General features: G+C 29.9%; 1 protein-coding gene across 2 annotated transcripts; it reads right to left on the bottom strand.

Moving 5' to 3' along the window:
* Positions 1–5900: 5900 nt before the first annotated feature.
* LOC110670702 (protein PLANT CADMIUM RESISTANCE 8) lies at positions 5901–15764 on the bottom strand. 2 transcript variants are annotated; one of them, XM_058149001.1, is made up of 5 exons: positions 15375–15764; positions 15210–15281; positions 14920–15132; positions 6252–6608; positions 5901–6144 (listed from the first exon to the last, which is right to left on the bottom strand). In XM_058149001.1, exons 1-4 carry the CDS (start codon positions 15571–15573, stop codon positions 6259–6261), a joined length of 834 nt encoding a protein of 277 aa, XP_058004984.1. In that variant the 5' UTR covers positions 15574–15764; the 3' UTR covers positions 5901–6144; positions 6252–6258. The 2 variants fall into 2 exon arrangements, with proteins under 2 accessions (XP_058004984.1, XP_058004985.1); XM_058149002.1 differs by lacking the exons at positions 5901–6144; positions 6252–6608 and adding an exon at positions 12201–12688.
* Positions 15765–23748: the final 7984 nt, after the last annotated feature.

Here is a 23748-nt window from a genome sequence, read left to right as displayed (position 1 = left end):
CATGACTAAACTCTATGGGTCGAACCAACATTAGAATTTACGCAAGTATAAAGACCCGAAGTTCATAGCAAGTTTTATTATTTACAAACCCATAACTAGATGCAACTCAGAACTCACCATACAAGACAAAATGAAATATTATAATTAAAAGGCCATCTCATCCTAATAGCCATCATAAACACATAATTAGGGAAGTCTAACTTAACCCCAATTCTCAACATAAGTAGTTCACTTAATATAATTAATTAAACTAATATATTTATACACCAAGATCACAGCAGAGTTTTAAGATATAAATAAATAAACAAATAAATAAATAATATAATAAAAATTAGTAACTAAGCAGTATAGCAATTTGTCGAGAAAAATACAGGTTAAACTCTGAAATAAAATTTCTACTCCTGCCACATGGGGAAAAATATTAAATACGAGTGGACGTTTAACTTAATGAATTAACTAGTCTGTGAGTTAGGTATTGGTTGTTTTTGTAATTTCAATATTACCTATATGTATGACATGTTCATGCATTTTTATAAATATTTATTTATGCATATAATTAGTTAAAATATATCAAAGGCATTAATGTTGCTATCTATTTAATTATTGTTAAATACTTATGTTTGTCACCTTGAAGATAGTTTGGAGTTGTGTGTTATAGGGTGTGTGGTTCTAGTTCGCTTCAGGGTCTACCTAGAAATCGAAACCAAATTAAAATTTTGATATAGTTCCAATTCAGTTCTTCACTATTTTAGTTTTAGTTTGGTATGATTCTCAATTTCGGTTTGGTTATCGATTATTGAAATAATTATATATAATTATTTCATTAAAAAGTCATAGTTAAAGCAGAATTTAAGTTTTGAATTGAATTATCAATATATAATTGTAACGGCCCGGCCCACTAGTGATATTGTCCGCTCCGGGCGGAAGCCCTCACGGTTTTAAAACGTGTCACTAGGGATTACGAACTGCCAACTTATAAACCCAGCATCTCTTCCGTATTTTGCCCATATGGGATTTGCCTAGAGTGTTACAATCCACCCTCCTTATGGGACTCAACGTCCTCGCTGAGGTTTGCCTCACCATCGCCCAAGGTTGCACGCAAAGTGGCTCTGATACCACGAATGTAATGGCCCGGCCCACTAATAATATTGGCCCGGCCCACTAATAATATTGTCCGCTCTGAGCTGAAGCCCTCACGGTTTTAAAACGCGTCACTAGGGGTTACGAACCGCCAACTTATAAACCCAGCATCTCTCCCGTGTTTTGCCGATGTGGGATTTGCCTAGGGTGTTACAATAATATATCATATAATATATCTTTTAGTTATTTCTAAATTATATAATCTTTAACTATAAAGTGTATGTATAATTTATGAGTAAGTATATTATATAATATATATTTTAACTATTATTATGTAATATTTAATTATAAGATACAAATATAATTATGAATTAATATATATATATATATATATAATTAAAAGTTATAAGGTAATTTAATGTATTTATATTTAAAATTATTAAGAAAATATAGAGAAATAAAATATAATATTTGGTTGTATTTAGCTCATAATTATACATACGTATATAAATATATATATAATTATATTGAAAGTATATAATGCATCTAAAAAAATCATATGTACAAATTCAATTTTTGGTTCAGTTTTGGTTCAGTTTCAATATGATTTTAGTTCGATTCTTAGTGAAGAACTAAAATTGAACCAAAGTGTCAAAATTAGTTCAGTTCGGTACGTTTCCTATTGGTTCAGTACAGTTCTTCAGTTCAGCTCGGGACCCCAAGAACCGTTCACAACTCTAGTGTGTTATATATATATGGTATAGGATGGATATAAATTGGACGAGTAGTCGCAACTTGAGCTAATCTTACTGGAACCCGATTTTTATTAATATGGAAAGTCGGGGTGAGGCACGCCTTTAAGTTGATCTTGCTGGCCCTTGTACTTGGATTTAAACGAACATTTGGCTTGAGTTAAGCTTGCTGGCAGGATTTGGATTAAGAGAACTGTATGGAGAATCAATCCCATATTTATACATTAATTGATGTAATACACTAGGTGTGTGTGTAGCTCCGAATTATCTTTTCGTATGAATATTAGGTGAATTGTTTGTTATATGTGTTAGATGTGCATTACAAATTAGAATTGCACTAGTTTTAGGCATCTATACATACACACTAACTTTTATCAAATGACTGACAAAATTAATGACTTAATTCAAATTATAAAAGTAAAAATAAATCTTAAGGTCTTGTTGAAATTTCGGCAAAATCTTTTCTGTAATTATACATAATCCCCTATAATAAAACTCAACCAAAAGTAATAATATAGCGCCTCAGGTCCACAACAACAATTATAATGCTCATTTGGGGCCTATAAGAAACCTAATCTAAGTCCAGATCTCCAAACTCCAGCTTGGGTCTCTAACTCCTCTACAGTCTAAATAATTATCTCCAGTGCTCTAAAAATTGTGAAAATATTCCTGAAAGTCCTCTATATTGTCCTTGTATTAATTAAATTCATTTTACTTAATTTCACTCAACCAAGAATATTTTACAATTTAACCAGCTAGTTTAATTAAGATAAAAACTATACAACTTGAGTTTAGGACTACATTTGCAAATTCTACTATCTAAAATGCATCCGAAATAACTGAAAATGCTGAAAATGACTGCAAATATAACCATCTTCCAAGACAACCCACTAGGTGTCTAAATCGAGTAGAAAACTCGTTCCCGAGCATTGGTGAGCTATCGCTAATCTGATAGCACCTAAAAGAAGCCCATAAATTATTAATAATTATCATGTAATTATTTTTAATTTATGAAAATAAAAAAGGCTCAAAAATTTCACTGAGCACTTTGGATTATTCGATGATCTCCTCTTCTAAACAGTTTATGATCGAAGCGAGGTTAGTCCCATCTCGAAGTTTTCGGCGTGCTAAGTTCAAAGGTAGTCTTGGATCATTGATTAGACGATCGGATTATCTATAATCAAACCGAAAAACTTATGTTTCTCTCTCCTCAACTCACTGGATTCCAACGACGTTAGGGGGTGAGATTGATCGGATTTAAAAGCCCATGGGAAGAGGAGTTGAACACCAATGGTTTGGGTTCAATCCGACGTTAGAGTTGCCGAAAAATGGCAAAAAACCAGGGCAATTAACCGTACAGGGGCAATTAAAAAATTAATATACTAAAACGGGGTAGGATTTTGAAAAATTATGGGAAAGGGGTGAGAAACAAAAAAACGTTATTCAAAATAGCGTCCCAACACATAAAATACAATTTAAAATAGCGTGCAAAAAAAACGCTATTCAAAATAGCGTCCTCACGTAAAAACGCTATTCAAAATAGCGTTTTTACGTGGGGACTCTATTTTGAATAGCGTCCACACGACAGCACCATGGCAGTAGCGTCCCAGCGAGCAAAACGCTACTTATAGTAGCGTCCCAGCGAGCAAAACGCTACTATAAGTAGCGTCCCAGAGCACCTCTCCGCTCCCAAAGCAGAAACACGCTAATCATATTAGCGTCCCAAAGCAGATGAGAGCGCAGGGAGAGAGAGCAGCGGTAGAAATGGGGAGTGGATGAACACGGGACGCTAATAAAAATAGCGTCCCCCTTCACTGGAGATTCCCTGCAGATTGGACTTGGACTGCACGCCATCCACAAAGATGCTAATTATATTAGCGTCTGGAGGTACAAGATGCTAATATAATTAGCATCCGGAGCTGATGGGACGTAATATTCCTCGCGTGAAGGGGCCGTTGCAGGTGGCTCAATCCGGACGCTATTCAAAATAGCGTCCGAGCTTCGGATGCTATTATGAACAGCGTCCCTTGTTCAGACGCTATTTTGAACAGTGTCCCACGCATTGACCACTGCCACCCGCCCCCTCTTCGTAATTTTTGGAGTTGTTACCCCATTCTGGTATTTTTTGTTTCTGAGTTACCTTACTACGGTCATTTGCCCAAAAAACCATTCGTCTTCCTTTGTGCATTCCGCCAGAAAAACGAGTCATCCGTCACCATTTGTTGAACGAGAAGCCTACGCCGGTGCTGCTGGAAGTCACTGGAGGTTTGGTGATGGTCGTCCACCACTGGGTCTTGCTAGAGCATAGTGAATGGGGAGGGAGATAGTGAGATGCAAGAGAAGGAGGGAGGTTTTGGGAGAGGGAGATGTTGCTGGTTTTACAAATTTCAAAGGTTTTTTTTTTTAACTTTTAATTACTTTTTTAGTCCTTGAACTTCATTAGATTCATTCAATTAGGTTCAAAGTACTAGGGTAATATAATTAAATTAAATACTAGTAAAATATATGAAATAATATTTTCTAAATAATAATAGTAATATATTTAAAATAATGCTTCCCAATAAAATTGTATAGAATAAAATTTCAATTTAATAATAATAATAATAATAATAATAATAATAATAATAATAATAATAATAATAATAATAATAATAATAATAATCTTTAAAAAACACCATCATGAAAAATATAAATTTAAAATGATAAATAAAATAACACCTTAATTAAAAATATTTTATTTAAAAAAATGAGGTTTTTACAGCCTTATTTTTGTTCATAATAAAGCACAAATTTCACAACATAAATAGAAAACAATACATTTGAAAACACAAGAATGTTAGATTTCTAATTTCACAATACAAGACAAGGTAATAAGAGATGACAAGAAAGAAAGATTACAATAGAGAATTGAGGAAAAAAATTTGAATGTGTTGTATCTTGAGACCAAAATAACATTTTATTGAAATATTGCTTTACATATTAAATTTATATATCTCTTTATTTTTTAAATGAGTTTGAATTTTTAATGATATATAATAGAAAATTATTCAATCTTCAAGTTATTATATGGATAAAGAAATCTTATAAATTTGTGTTCTCAAATGTATTGTTGTGTTTTTGTGCTTTCAAATGTGTTTTATATATATATATATATATATATATATATATATATATATATATATATATATATATTTGTGAAATTTGTGTTTTGCATTGTGAATAAAATGGATTAAAATAAAAAAATGTTGAATAAATTAATTTTGAGATTTGTTTTAAATCAATTGATTAAATTAAGTAGTATTAAAATATATTTTTTTATGAATAAAAAATATATAAATTTTAGAAAATTACTAAAACACTTTGAATTTTTTCAAAAAATTTATAATTTCATCGTAAATTAAAAAATTACTAATTGAACCTTAAACTAATAATTAACATGGCATTTCCATTATGTCCTTAATGAGAATATTGACAGAGTGACAGTAGGATATAATTAAAAAAATATATGAAAAGTATAGAGTTTATTTGATAATTTAATTACTATATAATATAATTATAAAAAATATAAAATTCAATTTTTTTTTATTATTTCTCTTTTAAGGATAGTTTTGGCGTACTAATATCAAAAATATGATGCATTCTCAGTAACAAACGAACAAGAAAAAGAAAATATCTTTTGCATTTTTTTTTTTGTTTTGGATACTTAAAAAAATATATTAAGAGAAAAAATTTTTTTAGTTAAAGAGAAAATAGATTAATGAAAAATATTTTCTTAGTAAAAAAGAAAATTGAGTTATTTTTAAGAAAAATAATTTTTTTAAAAAAAAGAAAATTATTTTAATAATTTTATTAAAATATAAAAATATATATATATATTATTAATTTAATATAACTAATCAAGAAAATATTTTTCATATATAAATTATTTTTTATAAAATAAGCAGAGTTTTAATATGTTTTTATTTTATTAGACGCAGGTTGAATTGCATAATCAAGATTTGAAACTTAACCCAGAATAATCTTGATGTAAATTGATAGTTAAATTAACGACCAATCTAATCTAGTTCATTTTTTTTTTTAATTTTTAATCTTAAAATTTATTAATATATAGTTTTTTTTATATAAATTACAACAACAGGCAAGGTAGAATTAAAAAGGTGGGCTAGTAGGCCCAAATACATTGGACGAGCCCATGTTATAGTCCTGAGTTTTAAGGCAAGAAAGTAACAGCAACAATTCACAATAGCACGGTTGACAGTCAACCTGCAGCTCGTCCGACTCTGAGCAGAGCTTTATTGATAGCTTTGAAGTCCTTCAACGACATTACAAAATCATCAGTACAATTCAACAAAATCATTACAAGTGCATGCATGAAGATATAGAGGAGAGAGAGAGAGAGAGAGAGAGAGAGCTAATTACCTTCTCATCACATTTGCCCTCCATGTTCATCTCCACGGAGCTTTCTCTGCAGCTGATTTTTGCTTATCACAACTATTACCCAGAGCTTGTTGTAGATGTTTTCGATTAATCTGAAGTATGCATGCCTCCAAGAATCTTTGAAGTATAAAGTGCTACAAACTCCCACAAATCCTGCCATGAAACCTACTCCCAAGCCACAGTAAAACCAGAGCATTTCAGACTTCTTCACAGCTTTTTTTTCAACATGCTCCGGACGTTGAGGTTGCTCTTCTTCACAACTTCTTAGTGGAGATCCACAGAGCCCGTCGTTGCCAATGTAGATGGATTTGTCATCCAGAGTTTGGAGTTGGTTCCCCTCTGGGATGCGACCAGATAAATGATTTAATGACAAGTTCAAGTAACTTAAGAAGTTCAAGTCAGAAATACTAGGAGGAATCGACCCAGAAAGTTCATTTCTAGATAAATCCAGAGATTCTAGTGATTTTAAGTTGCCAATCTCCAAAGGGATATGTCCCTTTAAATTGTTCCCGGATAAATTTAGATTTTGTACTTTTGTAAGACTCGCTAATTGCATCGGAATCTCTCCAGAAAAATCATTATCTGAAAGATCAATAGAAAAGAGAAATGGAACAGTGCTGGTATATTCAAGCTCGATTCCTTTTACAATAGCTGAAACATGCTCATAATGCTCCCATAAAGTGTCGTCTGGATCCAGTACCCTATTATCTTCGGATTCTCCCTTTCTGGCAATCATTGTTGTGAAATTGGCAAAACAAGCAGGAATTGTTCCATTCATCTTATTGTTTGCCAGATTCAATATACGAAGAGAAGCAAGGCGGCAAAGCTGCATTGGAATCTCACCACTGAACATATTGGAATGAATGTCAAGTATCCTGAGTGAGGATAGTTTTGCACCAACCCATGGAGGAATTACACCCACAAACGCATTCCCGCTAAGATCAAGTGTCAGTAATCTTGTCAACTTCTTTAACGATGCAGGGATCATTCCTTGCAGATTGTTGTGCCCCAAGTGCAAAGAACTAAGCCGTGTTAAAAAAGCCAAAGAAATTGGAATATGACCACTCAAACTGTTATTTGAAACATCTAATTCTAGCAAATCTTTCAACTTGTGCCAACAATGAGGTAGCCTTCCAGATAGTCGATTATCTGAGAGATCAAGCAGCACTAAAGAGTCCATCTCGCATACAGAAGCTGGAATGCTACCATTCAAATGATTGTTGGAGAGTATAAAAGTTTTCATTTGTGACATCATGTTGCCAGTTATTCGAGGAATATGGCCTGAAAGGAAGTTGTTGGAGATATCTAATGCAGCCACATCCGGAATATAAGTTAGAGGACCCTCAAACTTGTTGGAACTCAAGTGTATGGACCTGGACCCAGACCCAGGAAGATCATTAGAAGATGTCCTCAACTTAGCCAACCTTGGCAGTTGTCCTGTAATTGCATTATTGGACAGATCCAACGATAAGAGGTTGCCAGAAATGCTTTCAAACCAATCTGGAATGGTGTCTGAGATGCTTGTGTTTGATAGGTATAGGAACTCGAGGTTCTTTTGTGTTTTGAGCCACAGTGGAAACATGGGTCCTAATTTGCAAGATGACAGAGAAATTTCAAGGAGTTGAAAAGGAGGTACCCAAGTAGGATCAACATCAAAAACTAATGAGTTCCCATCCATAAAAAACTTAACCAAGCCCGAAAGTTTTGAAAAGTGAAGTTCAGAAATTATACCATCCAATGAATTTTTACTCATCTCTAAAAATTCCAGATTGGAAAGCTCTCCAAGACTATTTGGAACATTGCCATTCAAGGAATTGTTGCTGATTTTTAAAAATTGAAGTTGCTTAAGCTGTCCAATAGTTTCTGGAATGCTGCCGTTCAAGTAGTTGTACTCGAGATACAGTTCCTTCAAACTTGAAAGTCGTCCAATTGATGCTGGGAATGGACCCCAAAAGGAGTTGAAAGAAAGGTCGAGATATTCCAGATACTTAAACTTTTCCCAGTTATCCGGAAGTGTACACCTAAAAGAATTATGTTGAAGGTTCAAATTCTTTAAACTCCTGGCGATGCAACCAGATGCATTGTCAAAAGGACCATAAATATTGCCACTGAATTTGTTGAGTTCCAAGTTGAAATCATGCAAATTGCAGAGATTACTCAACGTTTCTGGTATCTTACCCTCCAGGGCATTACAGGACAGGTCAAGAAATTCAAGCAAATTACAATTACCCATCTCTCTTGGTAAGGAGCCCTGGAAACCATTGTCACTTAAAGCAAGATGTCGAATGTTGTTACTAATGTTAAAAATCCATCGTGGAAACGTGGAACCAAAGTAGTTTTGATTAAAATCAAGAACAGCAAGGGATGTGAAATTAACTTTCAGAAACTGAGGGATGAAATCAAGTTCACAAGAGGACAAGTGTAACTCTAGTAGAGATGGAAGCATATTTATAGATTGTAACCAATTGCCGGCCTTGGAAAGGTCCAACCAAGACAGGTCCAAGTGTTTCAAGGATGAAAGAGTAGTTACAAAGTGAAGGCTGTCAACTAGCAATCCATTATGACTAAGATCAAGATACTCCAAAGTTGAAAGATTTCCCAGATGATGGGGAATGTTTCCCACGAATGCCGCAGAAGAAAGGTTCAGATATTTTAGCATTTTCAAGGAACCCAGAAAGTCCGGAATTTTAGTGTCCCAGAACTCGTTCATGCTAAGATCTAGATAATAGAGATTTGTCAAATCTAGTAACGAACGATTAATCTCACCTCCCAAGCTGAAATCAGTGTCCGCTTCCAGAACTGTGTTTCGAAGGTCAAGCTTGATAACATGACCAGTTCTGTTGCTGCAGAAGACTCCCTTCCATGAGCAGCAATCTTCTCCAACCCATGACATCAACCGGTTTGATGGATCTATGAGGCGTTTCTTGAAGTTGAGAAGGGCATCCTTCTCACTCTTGATACAACTTGCACCTGCATCAGCTCTGGTGTAACCAAGCATTAGACTTTCCATGAAAAGAAGCACAAGTAGCATCTCAAGATAGCTAACAGATGTTCCCATGACTGCTTGTATGCCAGGAAACTAAAATTTTGAATATTTTACTTTCAGAGTAGGTGATATACATAAATATGTTAGAGTACAAGTCCAATCAGAATTAGGAAGCATATTTAGTTTAGGAAATATAATTAATTTAGGAAGTTTAGTAAAATTTAAATTATGAAGTTTAATAATTATAGTTCTAGAATGATTAAATTTTAATGGCCTATATATATGAATAGTTAGTTGATCATTATACGGAATGTATTGTAGAGAGCCCATAAAGTGGAGAGGTGTGTTGAATTCCGTGAGTTTTATTTGAGTGATTTTGAGGGTGAGAAAAATAATTAGTGGTTGTAATTATTTTTTCTTATAGTGGATTTATTTGGTGGAGTAGGCTTACGCCGAACCATGTTAAATTTAGTGTTCTTTATTTTGTGTGGGTGTGATTTTCACAACAAGTGGTATTAGAGCTGTGGTTTGAGATGTCAAAGATGGTGAGCACAAAATTTGAGGTGGAGCCGTTCGATGGGAAAAATAATTTCAGTTTGTGGTAAAGTACCGTGAAAGATGTCCTTGTGCAATAAGGATTAATCAAATCATTGAACAAGAAACAACTGGCGACCATGAAAGATGATGATTGGGAGAAGCTTCAACAAAGGGCCGTGAGTACGATTAGATTGACGTTAGCCCCAGATGTGAATTGCAATGTCTTGAAGGAGACTTCGTTAGTTATTTTGTGGAAGAAATTGGAGAGCGTGTACATGTCAAACTTTCCACACTCTTATAAAAGTTTGGTGACAGCTCTAACAGTTGGGAATGAGACTTTGAAAGTAGAGGAGGTTACCGCAGTTATTTTGGATGATGAAAAGTTTAAGAAGACAAGTAGTAGTAATAAAGGTGGAGCTTTTATTGCTAGTTTTAGTCGTGGTAGAAGCAATCCACGTGGAAATAATTGGAAAATGAATAGTAGATCGAACTTGAGACTACGAGTAGACCATGAAGATAGAGAATGCTACTATTGTCATGAGAAAGGTTACATTCAATACTGTTGTATGAAGATGAAGGAAGATCTTGCAGAATTTAAACAGTTCAAGAAGAGTCATGGAAAAGAAAAAGAAGGAACTGCTGCAATTGTAATGGATGATGATGTTGATAGGAAATGTTTGAATGTGAGTGATGATAAGGAAAATTATAAGATGAGTGGTTAATTGATTCTGCTTGTCTATTCCATATTTGCTCAAAGAAGGAGTGATTTGATGTGATTGAAGAAAATAAATGAGAAAAAGTGAAGCTAGCCAATGGGAATAAGATGGAAGTTAAAGGTATTGGAAGAGTGAAGATCAAGCTGCATGGTGTTCAAGTAAAAGTGTTCAATGAAATGAGATATGTTCCTAAATTTGAAATGAATTTAATTTCCTTGGGTAAATTGAATTCTTTGAGTAAATTGGATTCTTTGGGGTATGGGTGTTCAATTCATGGTGGAGTTATAAGAATTAGCCGAGATGCTTTTGTGATCATGAAAGGTGAGAAAATTGGTACAAAAAATCTTTACAAATTGGAAGGAAAAACACATTGATTGGAAGAATATAAGTGGAAGCAAGAGGCAATATCAACAATCAAGAGTGAAAGGAAGTACCCAAGAGAAAATTAACTTTTGCATAAATTGTGAAGACTAATTCCATTTGACTTTGAGGTGGAGATTGTTAGAGTCTAAGTCAAATTGGAATTAGGAAGCATAATTAGTTTAGGAAGTATAATTAGTTTAGAAAATTTAGTAAAATTTAAATTATGAAGTTTAACAATTAGGGTCCTAAAAGTAATAAATTTTAATGGCCTATATATATGAATAGTTAGTTGACCATTACACGAAATGTGTTGTAGAGAGCCCGCAAAGTGGAGATGTGCGTTGAATTCCGTGAATTTTGTTTGAGTGATTTTGAGGGTGAGAAAAATAATTAGTGATTGTAATTATTTTTTCTTGATAGTGAATTTGTTTGGAGGAGTAGGTCTATGCCAAACCACTTTAAATTTTGTGTGGGTGTGATTTTCACAACAAAATATTTAGAGAATTTTTATAATTGCTACTTTTCTTTTTCATTGACTCTTGACTCGGTCTTCTTGTTATTTTATGTGACTTGAAGTCTTGCGTTGCGATCCACTGGAATAAAAATTGTAAATATTACTCTTTTTCATCATTGGAATTTTTTCTCTAAATCTCACATCTGTTATTGGTCAAGTCTCCTTCGGGTCAAGAGTCTACCAATGCGTTCGTAATTAGCATTTAGCTCTAGTCTCTTTCTTGTCTTCGCTGGCTTCACGAAGCAAAGCCTGAGAGGGCAAATAATCAAAGGAGTCACTCTCCACTCCGTGATGGATGGAAATTTAATAAAATATTTTATATCAAATTTGAAATGAATTAAATAGTTTATTTATGTTTTATTTTGCTCTGTTATTTGTGTATCTATATTTACCTGCTGAATTCATATTTATATAAGTAATTAAATTATTTTATATATTAAAATAATTAATTAAATTAATTTCACAATCTAATAATTTATATTTACCATTTTATTTTTGTATTTTCTCACTGTGAAACAAGTATCTCCAACACAATTGCAGATATGTGAGGGCAAAGCTGCGCTAAGGGGCAAGAGGAAATAATCCAAAAGAACCAATTATATTTTCTACTTTACAATCGCTTCCATATCTAAATCACAGGCCCACACCTCTGAGAAGTTTACCTTTTATTTGATATTTTTTAAATAAATCATTTATAATAAAAGAATTCAATTAAATTCTTATATAATTATGTTTAATTTTTTTTTAAATATTTTTTTATATTAAAAAAAATAAAATTTTTCATTCTAAGTATGAGCATTAACAAAAAAAAATAATAATTGAATTCAAATTGTACATTCCAAATAGAAAAATATAATATCTTTTTCATATAATATTGGAAAAGGATTTACATGTCTTTTCTGAACTGGTCCCCTAAAATTGGCTTCCCATGGAATTTTTTTTCTTTTAAACTAGAAAGGCACACATATTGAAAAATTCAAATGACAAAAGGCTTTCTGTCTCTAGAATGTGTTATAAGGAAGAACTCTTCAAATTGGTCTCTTCTTTTACCTTCTTTAACACAAGACACAAAAGAAAAAAAGGAGAAAGCTCAAAAAATTTGCAGGTCCGCTCTTCTTAATTTTTTGGGTTAAATGTTCTGGTGAATAAACTTGACAAACCCTTTTGAAAAAAAAAAAAAAAAAGAAAAGAAAAGAAGATAACCCATGAATTTACTTAGACATGGCTTGATATGGAGGAGGAACATTTAGTTGTTCATCATCAGACTGTCTTCCCTGTTGTTGAGCAAGGATTCCATTCCAACCTACATTCAAAGTTCCAGGAAAAGGAAGACTTTGTGATCTCATGTATTAACGTATAGTTTGTTAGTAGTATGTCCTAGAGTATATCATTTAGTATGTATCTTGTATATATTTTATTAATAAAAGGCATTTTTACTTTTCTGTTTACATAACATATTTATGTATAATAGAAAAGGTCCATTGATATTTTGTTAGAAATTCTATTATTAAGTTGTTAAGAATATGAGTGACAGTATTTCTAGCATAAAGTATTATAAATAGGTTCACAATCGGGGATACTTCACAATAAGGACATGACTTATCCAGAAAGATTATAATTATGTTTGTTCCCAAGTTATTAATATGAGATATAAATAAGATGGAATGGTGAGTCTTATGCCATATAACAAACATGATAGGCACTTATACATAATAAGTAGGTCGAACTAGTGACACTTATGACAAGCACATGGAGTTTACTCTTGTCAATGTATTGTCATAAATCATATCAGTGCATATAATCTTTAGACCTGAGATAGCACAATTATCTTGTATATAAGTGGTTTGAGTTTGATGCTGCTTTCATACTTGTACTGTGTATGGGTATATGGGCATGCGTTGGCTCCTACTAGTTATATATGGAGATAGATGTTGATCAAGATGGAATCTGTTCCTCTAAGTAAATAGGGATAAAATCCTATGTTCATTTAATTGTTCTTAATGTTTCAAGTTCCTGGCCAGGACAGATAGATTTAATCAGAAAAGAGTTTCTGATGAGAAAATCTTTTAATAAAAAATTAGAATTAAAAGAGAACATAATATTTATAGCAAATGGGGTTTGACATAAACCATGACTCTAGCTTTAGTTGAGATTTATTCTAGTGCATGGTAACATATGATTATAGGTTCATTTAAGGTAAACCTTATTACTAATTGGGTGGCCATGGCATGCTATGCTAGGTGCTAACCATGGTCTATGAGGTGCATAAAATGATTTAGAGAAATCATTTATGGTAAGAAAGAGTTCTGATGATATTAAGAGTTGATATCATGTCTCATTGCCAATTAGTGATGAGCCTAGTAAGTCATCCACATACACAAGTAATCACCAAATTAAATATGATTTAATTAATTAATTAAAGAGTTTAATTGATTAATTAAATAGGTTTGATTTGCAATTAGATTGCAAAGTCCCTAGCATGGCTTGAAACCAAATCTAGGTTATTGGATGTATAGTATAAGTTAAATTTATATTTGAAGTGTTTAAATATGAATTTAATTAATGAGAAATTAATTAATAGAGATTAATTAATTAATTTATATTTGATATAAATTGATTAGAAGAAGAGAAATAATTATTTTGGGTTGAGAACTAAAAATTAAGACACAGGGGTGTTTTGGTCATTTCATAGGGTGATATGTGGCACCATGAGATGGTGACACATAACACTACACATAAGCTTGCCAAATGTCATTTAATCATGTAAGATGATCAAAGTCAAGATTAAATATAGGTTTGACACTTGGCACAATGTGATTGGGTCAATTAAACCTAGAGCCAATCAGAAGGTGACATGTGGCAAGGGTTTTAAGTGGTGACCTAACTATATAAGTATAAGGATGAAAGAACAAAAACATAAGCTGCCATTCATCTCTTTGTGCCGCCACCCTTGGTTGCTCTCCCTTCTCTTCTTCTTCATCTCTCATCAATTCAAAGAGATTAGCAAATAATCTCTTGAATTAAAAATACTAGAAATTGTTTCTAGTGTCCAGTTTACATCTGTAATCTCTCAAAAGACAAAACTTATTTTTCTAATTCATAGAAAAAGCTTTAGAAGCTGTTTAAGGGCTGTCATAGGTGATCTTGGTGTGGACAAGCTAGAGGGACAACATCTGGTGTCCTAAAGACGCATCCCAAAGGCGTCAAACACACTGCAGTGCATCAAAAGGTTAGTGTACTTGTTCTTGATCTAATATAGGGTTTTAATGGATTAATTTGTTAATTCTAAAATCTTAAATGACAAATGTAGATCCAAAAATATATTAAAAGAGTTTTAATAAGCTGTTTATCATTGAAATCAAATAGATAAAAATTAATCTTGCATTATGCATGTGACCCTAGAAGAAAAATTTTAAATTTCAATGATCTAAACTTGTGTTTTTCATACTTCCGCTCCTTCATAGTCTAATTTCATTATGACAATGTTTCTGCATATAATTGAACACATTTAGAGACTAGCAAGACTGATAGTACCTAAAGCAGGGTCAAGTCCTCTGCTTTTAAGCTCTCTGAACTCCTGGCAAAGGGAACAACATGGACAAAAAATATGAGATGCCACATCTGTATAGGGAGCTTCTTCCAAGTTGAACTTCTTTCTCTGCTTGGTTCTGTACTCCGTACTCAAAATCCATTGAGAGTATGAAGCAAGCATCAGCAAGAAGTAACAGGAACTCCTACAGCCACAAGCTGCATTCACCAGTTAACATCATTTTCATAGACTTGGAAGAAAGAATAAAAGGGACAGGCCATATAGGGAAACTTACTAGATTTTCCTTCATCCAATACTTCTGCTATCTGTCCAAAAGTTACACAAGGAAGAAATGCTGTAACAATGGCTGTCAAAGCAAATAAGACGATGATCTTGTTGAACATGTTCAGATAGAGAAAAAAAAATTGAATTTTTTTTAATTTCCGAGCTGGAGATTTACCATTTCTTTGATCTTGAGGACAATCGAACAATCCTGTCGTCCAGGGATGTCCAATCATTAGATCAACATCTAACAAGCTAGTGGAAGAATCTTGAGTCTCAGGTTGATTGGTTCCAGGCAGACTCGCTGTTGTGGTGTTTGCAGGCTGATCTGATTGTAATGCTTCGTTGAGCTCCTCAGTGATTTCATGCCCACCCATCTGATCAACTAAAGAAATAAATCAACTCCTGAGCTATCTTCAGTATCCTCGACGCATTGGTTGTATCAACTATAACTGGTCTTATGTGATCTTCAGGACTTGTTTCAAAACGGTACACCTGCAGTTTTCTTTGTCAAAGAACTTGAAGCAGACAAATCAAGCCATAGACAGTGAAGACGAGTTACTGTGGGATGCCATTATACTCTATACAAATTAAATTACCAATTAAACCTTATACTTCTCATGTTTTCTTAATTACATTCTACCGTTAATATCCCATTTGAAAGATAATAGAAATATCACGTCAGCCTTTCAATTCAGAGTTTATTTGACAAATTTTAGTTTAGGGTGAAATTGCAAACTTTTTTATGAATTAGAATTTTTTTCATATAATTTATAAGATATATTTTTTTTTATTAATAAAAAAAGTTTTGATTCTGTTCAATTTAATCAATCGATTTACAAAATCTTAAAGTTAATTCATTCGACATTTAAATAATTTTCATTTTAATTTATTTATATTCATAATATAAACCATAAATTTCACAATATATTTCTATTCAAATAATAACTATATTTAATATTTCTTTAAAAATTGGGTGGTTACAATTTATTTTTTTATATTACTCTCCTTTCTATCTAAAAGTATTAGATATAAAGCATGAATATTTTTTATATGTATTTAAATTATTAAAACTTTTATTTTAGTGTCTAATTTTATTAATTTAATTCTAAAATTTCCACTAAAAATAATAATTATTTAATATTTAAAATTAGTTTTACTATCAATTATGAAAATAGATGAAATATTGAAGTCAAAAATTCAATTTTTGTGGTATAAAAATTTGTTTCTGTTTATTTTAATTTTCTAGAGTCAAAAGTTTTAGTAATTATTTATTATAATAATGATAAATAATTTTAAAATTTTATTTAATTTAAAAATATATCTGAACACACTTAAACTTTTAAAATTTAAATTTAATTTTTTTACGGTACTTTAACTCTTTAACTTTTAAACTCTGAATAAAGTTCTCTAAAAATTAATCTCTTAATTAACGATTATTTTTTTTTATTTATTAAAATCAATAAAATATATAATTTATTAAAAATAATAAATATTAATATTTGTTCAACAAAAGCAGAATTTATAATTTTTCAATGATTATGATAATTTTATTATTTGATAAAAAATTAATTACGATTATCTAAATTTTAGTCCACCTTAATACTTCATCTTGCGTCTGCCCCCAATATTTAATATTTAACGAAAATATTTAATGTTTAATATGAAAATATGTATTGCAAATTTAATATATGAAATCATGATATGATTAGATAAGTTTTTCGTTTTCACCTGGATTCTTTACGAGAGTTTTATATATATTAGAGTTTTATTCGTAATATAATAGAATTATTAAAATCTAAAAGCTATTTTTTTTTTCTTTTACGTTATTTTTTTAAGAAACATTATTGTTTTTATTATATAATTTTATATTATTATATTAAAATTTTAATTATTGCTCTTTAGTTATAATTGAATCATAATTGATATTCTAACTCTTTTCTTAAAATATACTAATTTTTAATAGTCAATTAAATTTAATTTTTTATTAATTTAGATAATAAAAAATGTAATTATAAATAATATAAATGCTTAAGGATATTTTTGACAATTTTAATGTTTCCTTTCACTCTCATTTTTATATACTAGTTTTTACCTTAATGTGCATTGTATGTTTATATGCTAATTATATAAATTTGTAATTTAAATTTTTTTTTATAAAATTTCTTTTAATTTTTTATATAATATAATAGTATCATTATATATTATTTTCAATAGCTAATTAAATTTAGTTATTCATACGATTGTATTTTACTTCTAATTAAAGTTGATTAAAAGAAATTATAAAAAAATAAAATTAATAAGTTATATTACTTTGATCAATTGAAATATTATAAATAAAACATATGAAATAGAATTTTTAATATACATTATTTTAGTGATTAAAATATTATAAATAAAATATAATAAATATAGTATGAAAATATGAATATTTTGATTTTACAAATTAAAATTTATTATTTACTAAAAGATATCTTCAGAATAGTTTCATTTTTTTAATAAAGTTATTATAATCCATTTAAAAAAAAAGATTTTAAAGCAAAAAATACGTGTTTTATTGCTTAACTTTACCTTATTATGATAAGAATTTTAAAACTAATAATTTTTTTATAAAGATATTTTTTCTACTTTTATAAATAATAAAAATAATGAAGGGTTTTTTTGAAAATCTCGATGTTCCCCGTTGTTATAGTCAAATTTTTAATTTTTGAGAATTTTAACTTCATTTTAAATATTTATTGTTTTTAGTGAATAGTAAAAATAAAAATAAATTGATAATCAAAATTATAACTAGAAGAGAAATCAACAATCAAAATTATATCACATAACTGATTTAAAATAAATTTTGACTATAAGTTAAAAAAAATTTTAAAACCATGTTAAAATTGTTAAAAAAATACCTATAATTATAAAAATTTGAAAAAAAATATTTTTTAATATTAAGTTTTTAAATTACATATTATCATTTACTATTAATAAAATTTTTTATGAGTTAGGATTTTTTAACACCCTCACTTTAGCTAATTCGTACATTCGACTGTTCCGGTGACCAATGTCTGTCCGGACAGCTAGAATGATTGGAACTATATGTAAACTAGAGTGAGGAGTCATAAAGAAACCAAATAAGTGTATAAAAAATTTAGGAAAAATTTTAGAAATAAAATACAATCAAGTTAAATGAGCCGGTGCCCTAGTGATGGGTAACTAGTGGGAAGTTGCGGTCTTTGCAGCTAGGAGCCCTAAATTCTGGAGAAAATTCATGAAATAATTTTTTGAGACTCCATAGAAGAGTTATTGAGGTTTTGATGGCATTAGAATGCCAAGATAATGCTTAGACAAATTTTTATATCGATACAGACGATTTTGGCTCAATAAGCCAAACGGATGGCATTTTGGTCATTTCATCTTCAGAGATGATTTTTGGCCAACTTGTCCAGTTAAATAAATAATTTATATGACATAAAATGTGAATAAATATTGCTAAAAATTAAATTAGAAATGAGTAGAAAAGAAAAAAAAATGAAAGAAAACTCAAATTTTGACATTATAATGATGTCATTTAACAAGCTCCCACCAATCACAATGGAACAAGCCCTCTTAAAACAATTAAAATAGATAAAATGGACAAAAAAATTATGGTATTTCTCCTTCTTCTTCAGCCAACCGAGAGTCCTCTTCTCCTTCTCCATTTTTGTTTTTCTTCAAGCTTAAATTCCCTTATTTCTCACCCAAAACCTCAAAGCCCTAACACTAAAAATAATTCTTGGGTCCTCCTAGAGTGTTTGGCAGCCAAGAAAGGGTTAGAAAGTGAAGGAAATTTAAGATTAGCCAAGAGAAAATTCTGCTCACAGGGTTAGTGCTAGTCTCACTCTTTTCTTCCTTTCTAAAGTTGAAATTAAGGTTGAGTATGAATAAATTACAAGGAAAAAGGTTGAAATTTATGCATGAATTTAGAAATATAAATTTTGGCCAGCCTTGGTGTGTGGTTAGTTTGATGAGTTTAATTATGTTTATGCATGATGATGATTGTATACAAATGAATTAGAATAGAGGATTGAATGGTTTGCATGAATTGGAGGAAATTATGACCAATTAGGGTTTGTGACAAATTTGGATTTTGCTCATGTGTTGGTGAATAGAAGTCCTAATGGTCAATTAGTGACCATTTGGTTGTGTTTGATGAGGAATTGAAGTGAATTATGGCTTTGGATTTGAGGTTGGGTATGCTACCTCATAGGACCTGCAGGGCTATATGTGAGTCCAGCAAGTTTGGGTAGCTGTAACTTGAGTTGTGTAGGTTCAATTGGTACAAGGCCAATTGGACATGAAACTAGACACATAATGGCATAACTTTGATGAAGAAACCATGCCAAAAAAATCACAATAGAATGGCCTAAAAATTTACCAAATTCGGGTAACATACATACTGCTCTGGAAAATTGACCAAATGAACAGTGTTTATTCATTTGGTCATAACTCACTATAGAAATGTCCAATTAACCTAAAATTTATATCAATGGAAAGCTTAGACAATTTAGGACAACTTTCATGAAGGACACAACTCCAAAGTTTGACCAGAACTTAATGAAATTGCCCACCAAACTCAGGACACCAAAACTGCCAAAATGGATTTTGCCCAGAAATTCTGGGTACTGCCCTATTTGGCCAGTTATGGTATTTAGGCCATAACTTGAGTTACAAAACTCCAATTGGAGTGATTCAAAAAGGAAATTAAAAAAGACACATAAAGGAACAACTTTAATTGAAGAAAATTTTACCAAAATTTCACTGTAATAATGACCAATGGAACAGTAAACTTAAGGTATGAAATTTGAAAATTTTGTATAACATAAAATAAGCTTTGAAATGGTATTAGAAATCAATGCCAACAAAAATAAAATACAAAATGTGGTATCTTGGTGAACTTAGGTTCAACAAATTTATTATGTATTAAAAAGTCAACTTTTGTGTAGGAATAGTTAAGTGAATAGTAACCTCAATGAAATGAATGCAAATGACCAAAATTTAAATTGTTAATGATACCTCACTTAAATGATTTAAGATTTGTTTAAATCATGTGATTAGTTTGATGAGATTTATAGGCTCATCACAAATAGAACTTAGGAGAAATAGTTGATATAATTTGAAATGTGAATTGTAAATTACTATAAATGAAATATTAAAGGTATAAATGATGTGTAAATAATATTTGGGGACTTTTCCTTTTTATTGAATAAAAATGAAAATTTGGTTGAATCTAGGTACATGTGAATTGGTGTGATAGATTAGAGATGAAATTGTAAATGAACTGTACAAATGAAATTTATGAACATATGCATTAGATAAAAATGAATTTGGACATTGTATTCCCGCTAAAAAATAAAATAAAACCTATTGACACTTGATGGTACATGAGTGAAATTAAGAGTAATCATAAATACTTAGTAAGCAAAAACATTTCTTAAATTTCAAATGATAAATTATATAAATAGGTAATGAATAAATGAACCATATTAATGTATGAATGAGACATGAGTTCTTATATTGTATAAGGGAAAAATATTTTGAGTACAATGGTACATGAGAATCATTGTTTTGAATTGTGATCATTATGGATAACATAATGAATATATAAATTAGAATGAATGTATAAATTATGTAAATATTAGACTTAGATATTTATGTTTCTATTATGAAAAAGATTAAAATGCTAGAAATTATAATTAGAACCTATAATGAAATAATGAAACTTATGAATACTTAATGGTACTATGTGCCCATGTATCGCCTAGACACGTGTGTTAGATTGGATAGATTGGCATGTCAATAGGGTATTGTTTTAGCAGTACTGCGAAAGGCTTTATCTATATATTCATGGCTTTATGCCCGCACTCATGGCTTTTATACCTGATTATGTGTTATCATGGCTTTTTAGCTATACTGACTGCATACGTGGTTGACGTTCCGCGTCCCATGGTATGACGGCCTGAGGCACTGCAGTGTCTAGTGCCAACGACCCGTTATCCAGTTTAATCAGCCTGTCATAGGTTACCTGGACAGCGTAAATTATTGAAATTATTTAAGCATATTAGCAATTAAAAACATTAGAAAGTATTAAATAAAATGTGAAAAAGAGATTAGTAATAGAAACATAACAAAAATAAAATTTGCAGAATCGTAGAGAGACCTCAAATACAATAGTCCTAGAATAAAATGTGTATTAAATATTATTACTGTAAGGCTATAAACTCAGTACTTCCAAAGAGGAACGAATTAGCATATAAGATAGTTAATACTAGAAATGTCATTTTAAATCAAATTGATACTTGAATATTTAGAATGCTTGATTCTTTCTTTATTTGTATACATTATTTCTTGTTATATTATTGTACCATTAAGCAGAAATGCTTAGCGCGATGGATTTGTTTCCTTCGTGCAGGTGCTGAAGACAAAACCCAGTGGATATTAGACTGGGATTTTGAAGTCCAGATCTGCAGAAGTGTAAGAAGAGTTCAAGGTTGTCATCTCCTCTGCAATGCATATAGATAGGACCCATATAAGTCATTTTATGTATTTTGTATATTATAAATATTTTATTTGTTGTAATGTAAATTAAGAATTTGTAAGTAATATTTATGTGATGTAAATTAATAAATTGATTAGTTCATATGTAATTAATTTGTATATCATGTAAATTGTAAATTTATTCAATTAGTTTATAAATTATGTAAATTAATAGAAATATGAGAATTTTGATATGTGAATAGAGTATGAAGGAAAGTGGATGGAAATGAATGTGAGAATTGAAATACATGAATGATATTGAAATATAAGCTGATTATGAGATTTTATTTTGAAAATATTGTTGAATTTCAAACAGGTGAATAGTGAAATATGCCAAATGATAATAGAAACAGGGAAAATACTGCTGGTTTCTCCATAGAAATATAATTGATATTAAAATATAATGAGAACAAAAATTTTTAAAGGAATAAAATAAGATAAAATAGGGTGCTCTGACACAGAGTGTGACATGTTTTGCTCGGCCACACTGTAGTCGGGTAAGGGGCGTCACAATTTTTATCTCATAAGTATTTTTGGAAATAAAATTTATAATAAGACTAAGATTTTAATATGTTAATTATTATTTATTATAAATTAAAAAATTATAAAATAATTTGACTAATTTGTAAATTATTCCATTTGTGTTTTAATATTTATTAATTAACTATTAGAAAATAATAAAACACTATAAGTAAAAAGTTAGGATAATGATTAAACGAATTTTTATTATTTATTAATTTATATATATAATTCTATGTAAGTAAATTGAAAATTAAAAAAAAATTGAAGAATTTGTAATAAAAAATATATATATGGTAAATATATTGATGAAAAGTTAAATTATATAATTTAAAAATACATTGTTATAATTATATATCATATATTAATTTTATTCTTTAATATGACTCTAAATACTCATATATCTACATAATTAAATAAAGTAAAAAAAAACCTTTATGTCAATTATCAATTTTAATAAATACTTTTAATTATATCAATTTAATCATAAACTTTTTTAAATATTTTCAATTTTAATAATAAATTTAATTAAAACCAATTAACTCATCAATGGTAAAAATAATTTAACTTTTTTCATTTATTATCAATTTTAACTATTTTTTTAGTTTTATTAATATATTCAATAATTTTCATATTTTTATTAATTTTAACAAACTTCATATTAATAAAAAATAATAAGTGAATAATATATCTAATATTATTATCTGAATTTTTTTTCTCTTTTTTTTTCTATTTATACTTTTAGTTCACATATTTTCTATCATTTTATTTTAAATTTAAAGCAAAACAAAAAAGAAAAAGAAATCATATATTTAAAAAATAAAATAAGAATAAATAATAAAACTATGTAATTATAATTTTTAAAATGATAGATAAATTAATTAAAATAATATTTTTTATTAATGTGAGAATAAGTGCTAAAATTGATATACAAATAAAAAGATTAGCTAACATTAATAATGCATGCCAATTTTTGAATTGCTTTTGTCAATTAAGTAATCCAATTATACTAATTGCTAAAATTGAAATTAATGTCAAAATTTGATATTAAATTAATAAAATTAAAAGTTGTGGCTAAAATTGAAGTAATTTATAAAGGTTTTGATTTTTTTTTAGTCATTTAACCATTAAATAATAATATAAAATTTATATAAAAAGATAAAAATTTGAAATGAATAAGTATTTAAATTTGATATTATGATTTTTTATTATATTTTAATAAAAAATAAATTTTATTTTTATTTTATATAATTAATAATCTGTCACGACCCAACCTATGGGCCGGACCGGCACTAGGACCTGGGCCAGCCTAAAGCCCCCGAGGCCCGTAGTAAGCCTTAACTATTCATTTACCCAACTCTAAGGCCCATTTGGGCCCAATATCAAGAAAACAAACGGACAGAGTCCGGCCATAAAATGGACTTTCCAACGGGGAGTTTTCGACTCACCCGACCTGTAAACATAATAAA

Source organism: Hevea brasiliensis, chromosome 6 (genome assembly GCF_030052815.1).
Source record: "Hevea brasiliensis isolate MT/VB/25A 57/8 chromosome 6, ASM3005281v1, whole genome shotgun sequence".
NCBI lineage: Eukaryota > Viridiplantae > Streptophyta > Magnoliopsida > Malpighiales > Euphorbiaceae > Hevea > Hevea brasiliensis.
This window is presented reverse-complemented; position numbering and strand designations above follow the sequence as displayed.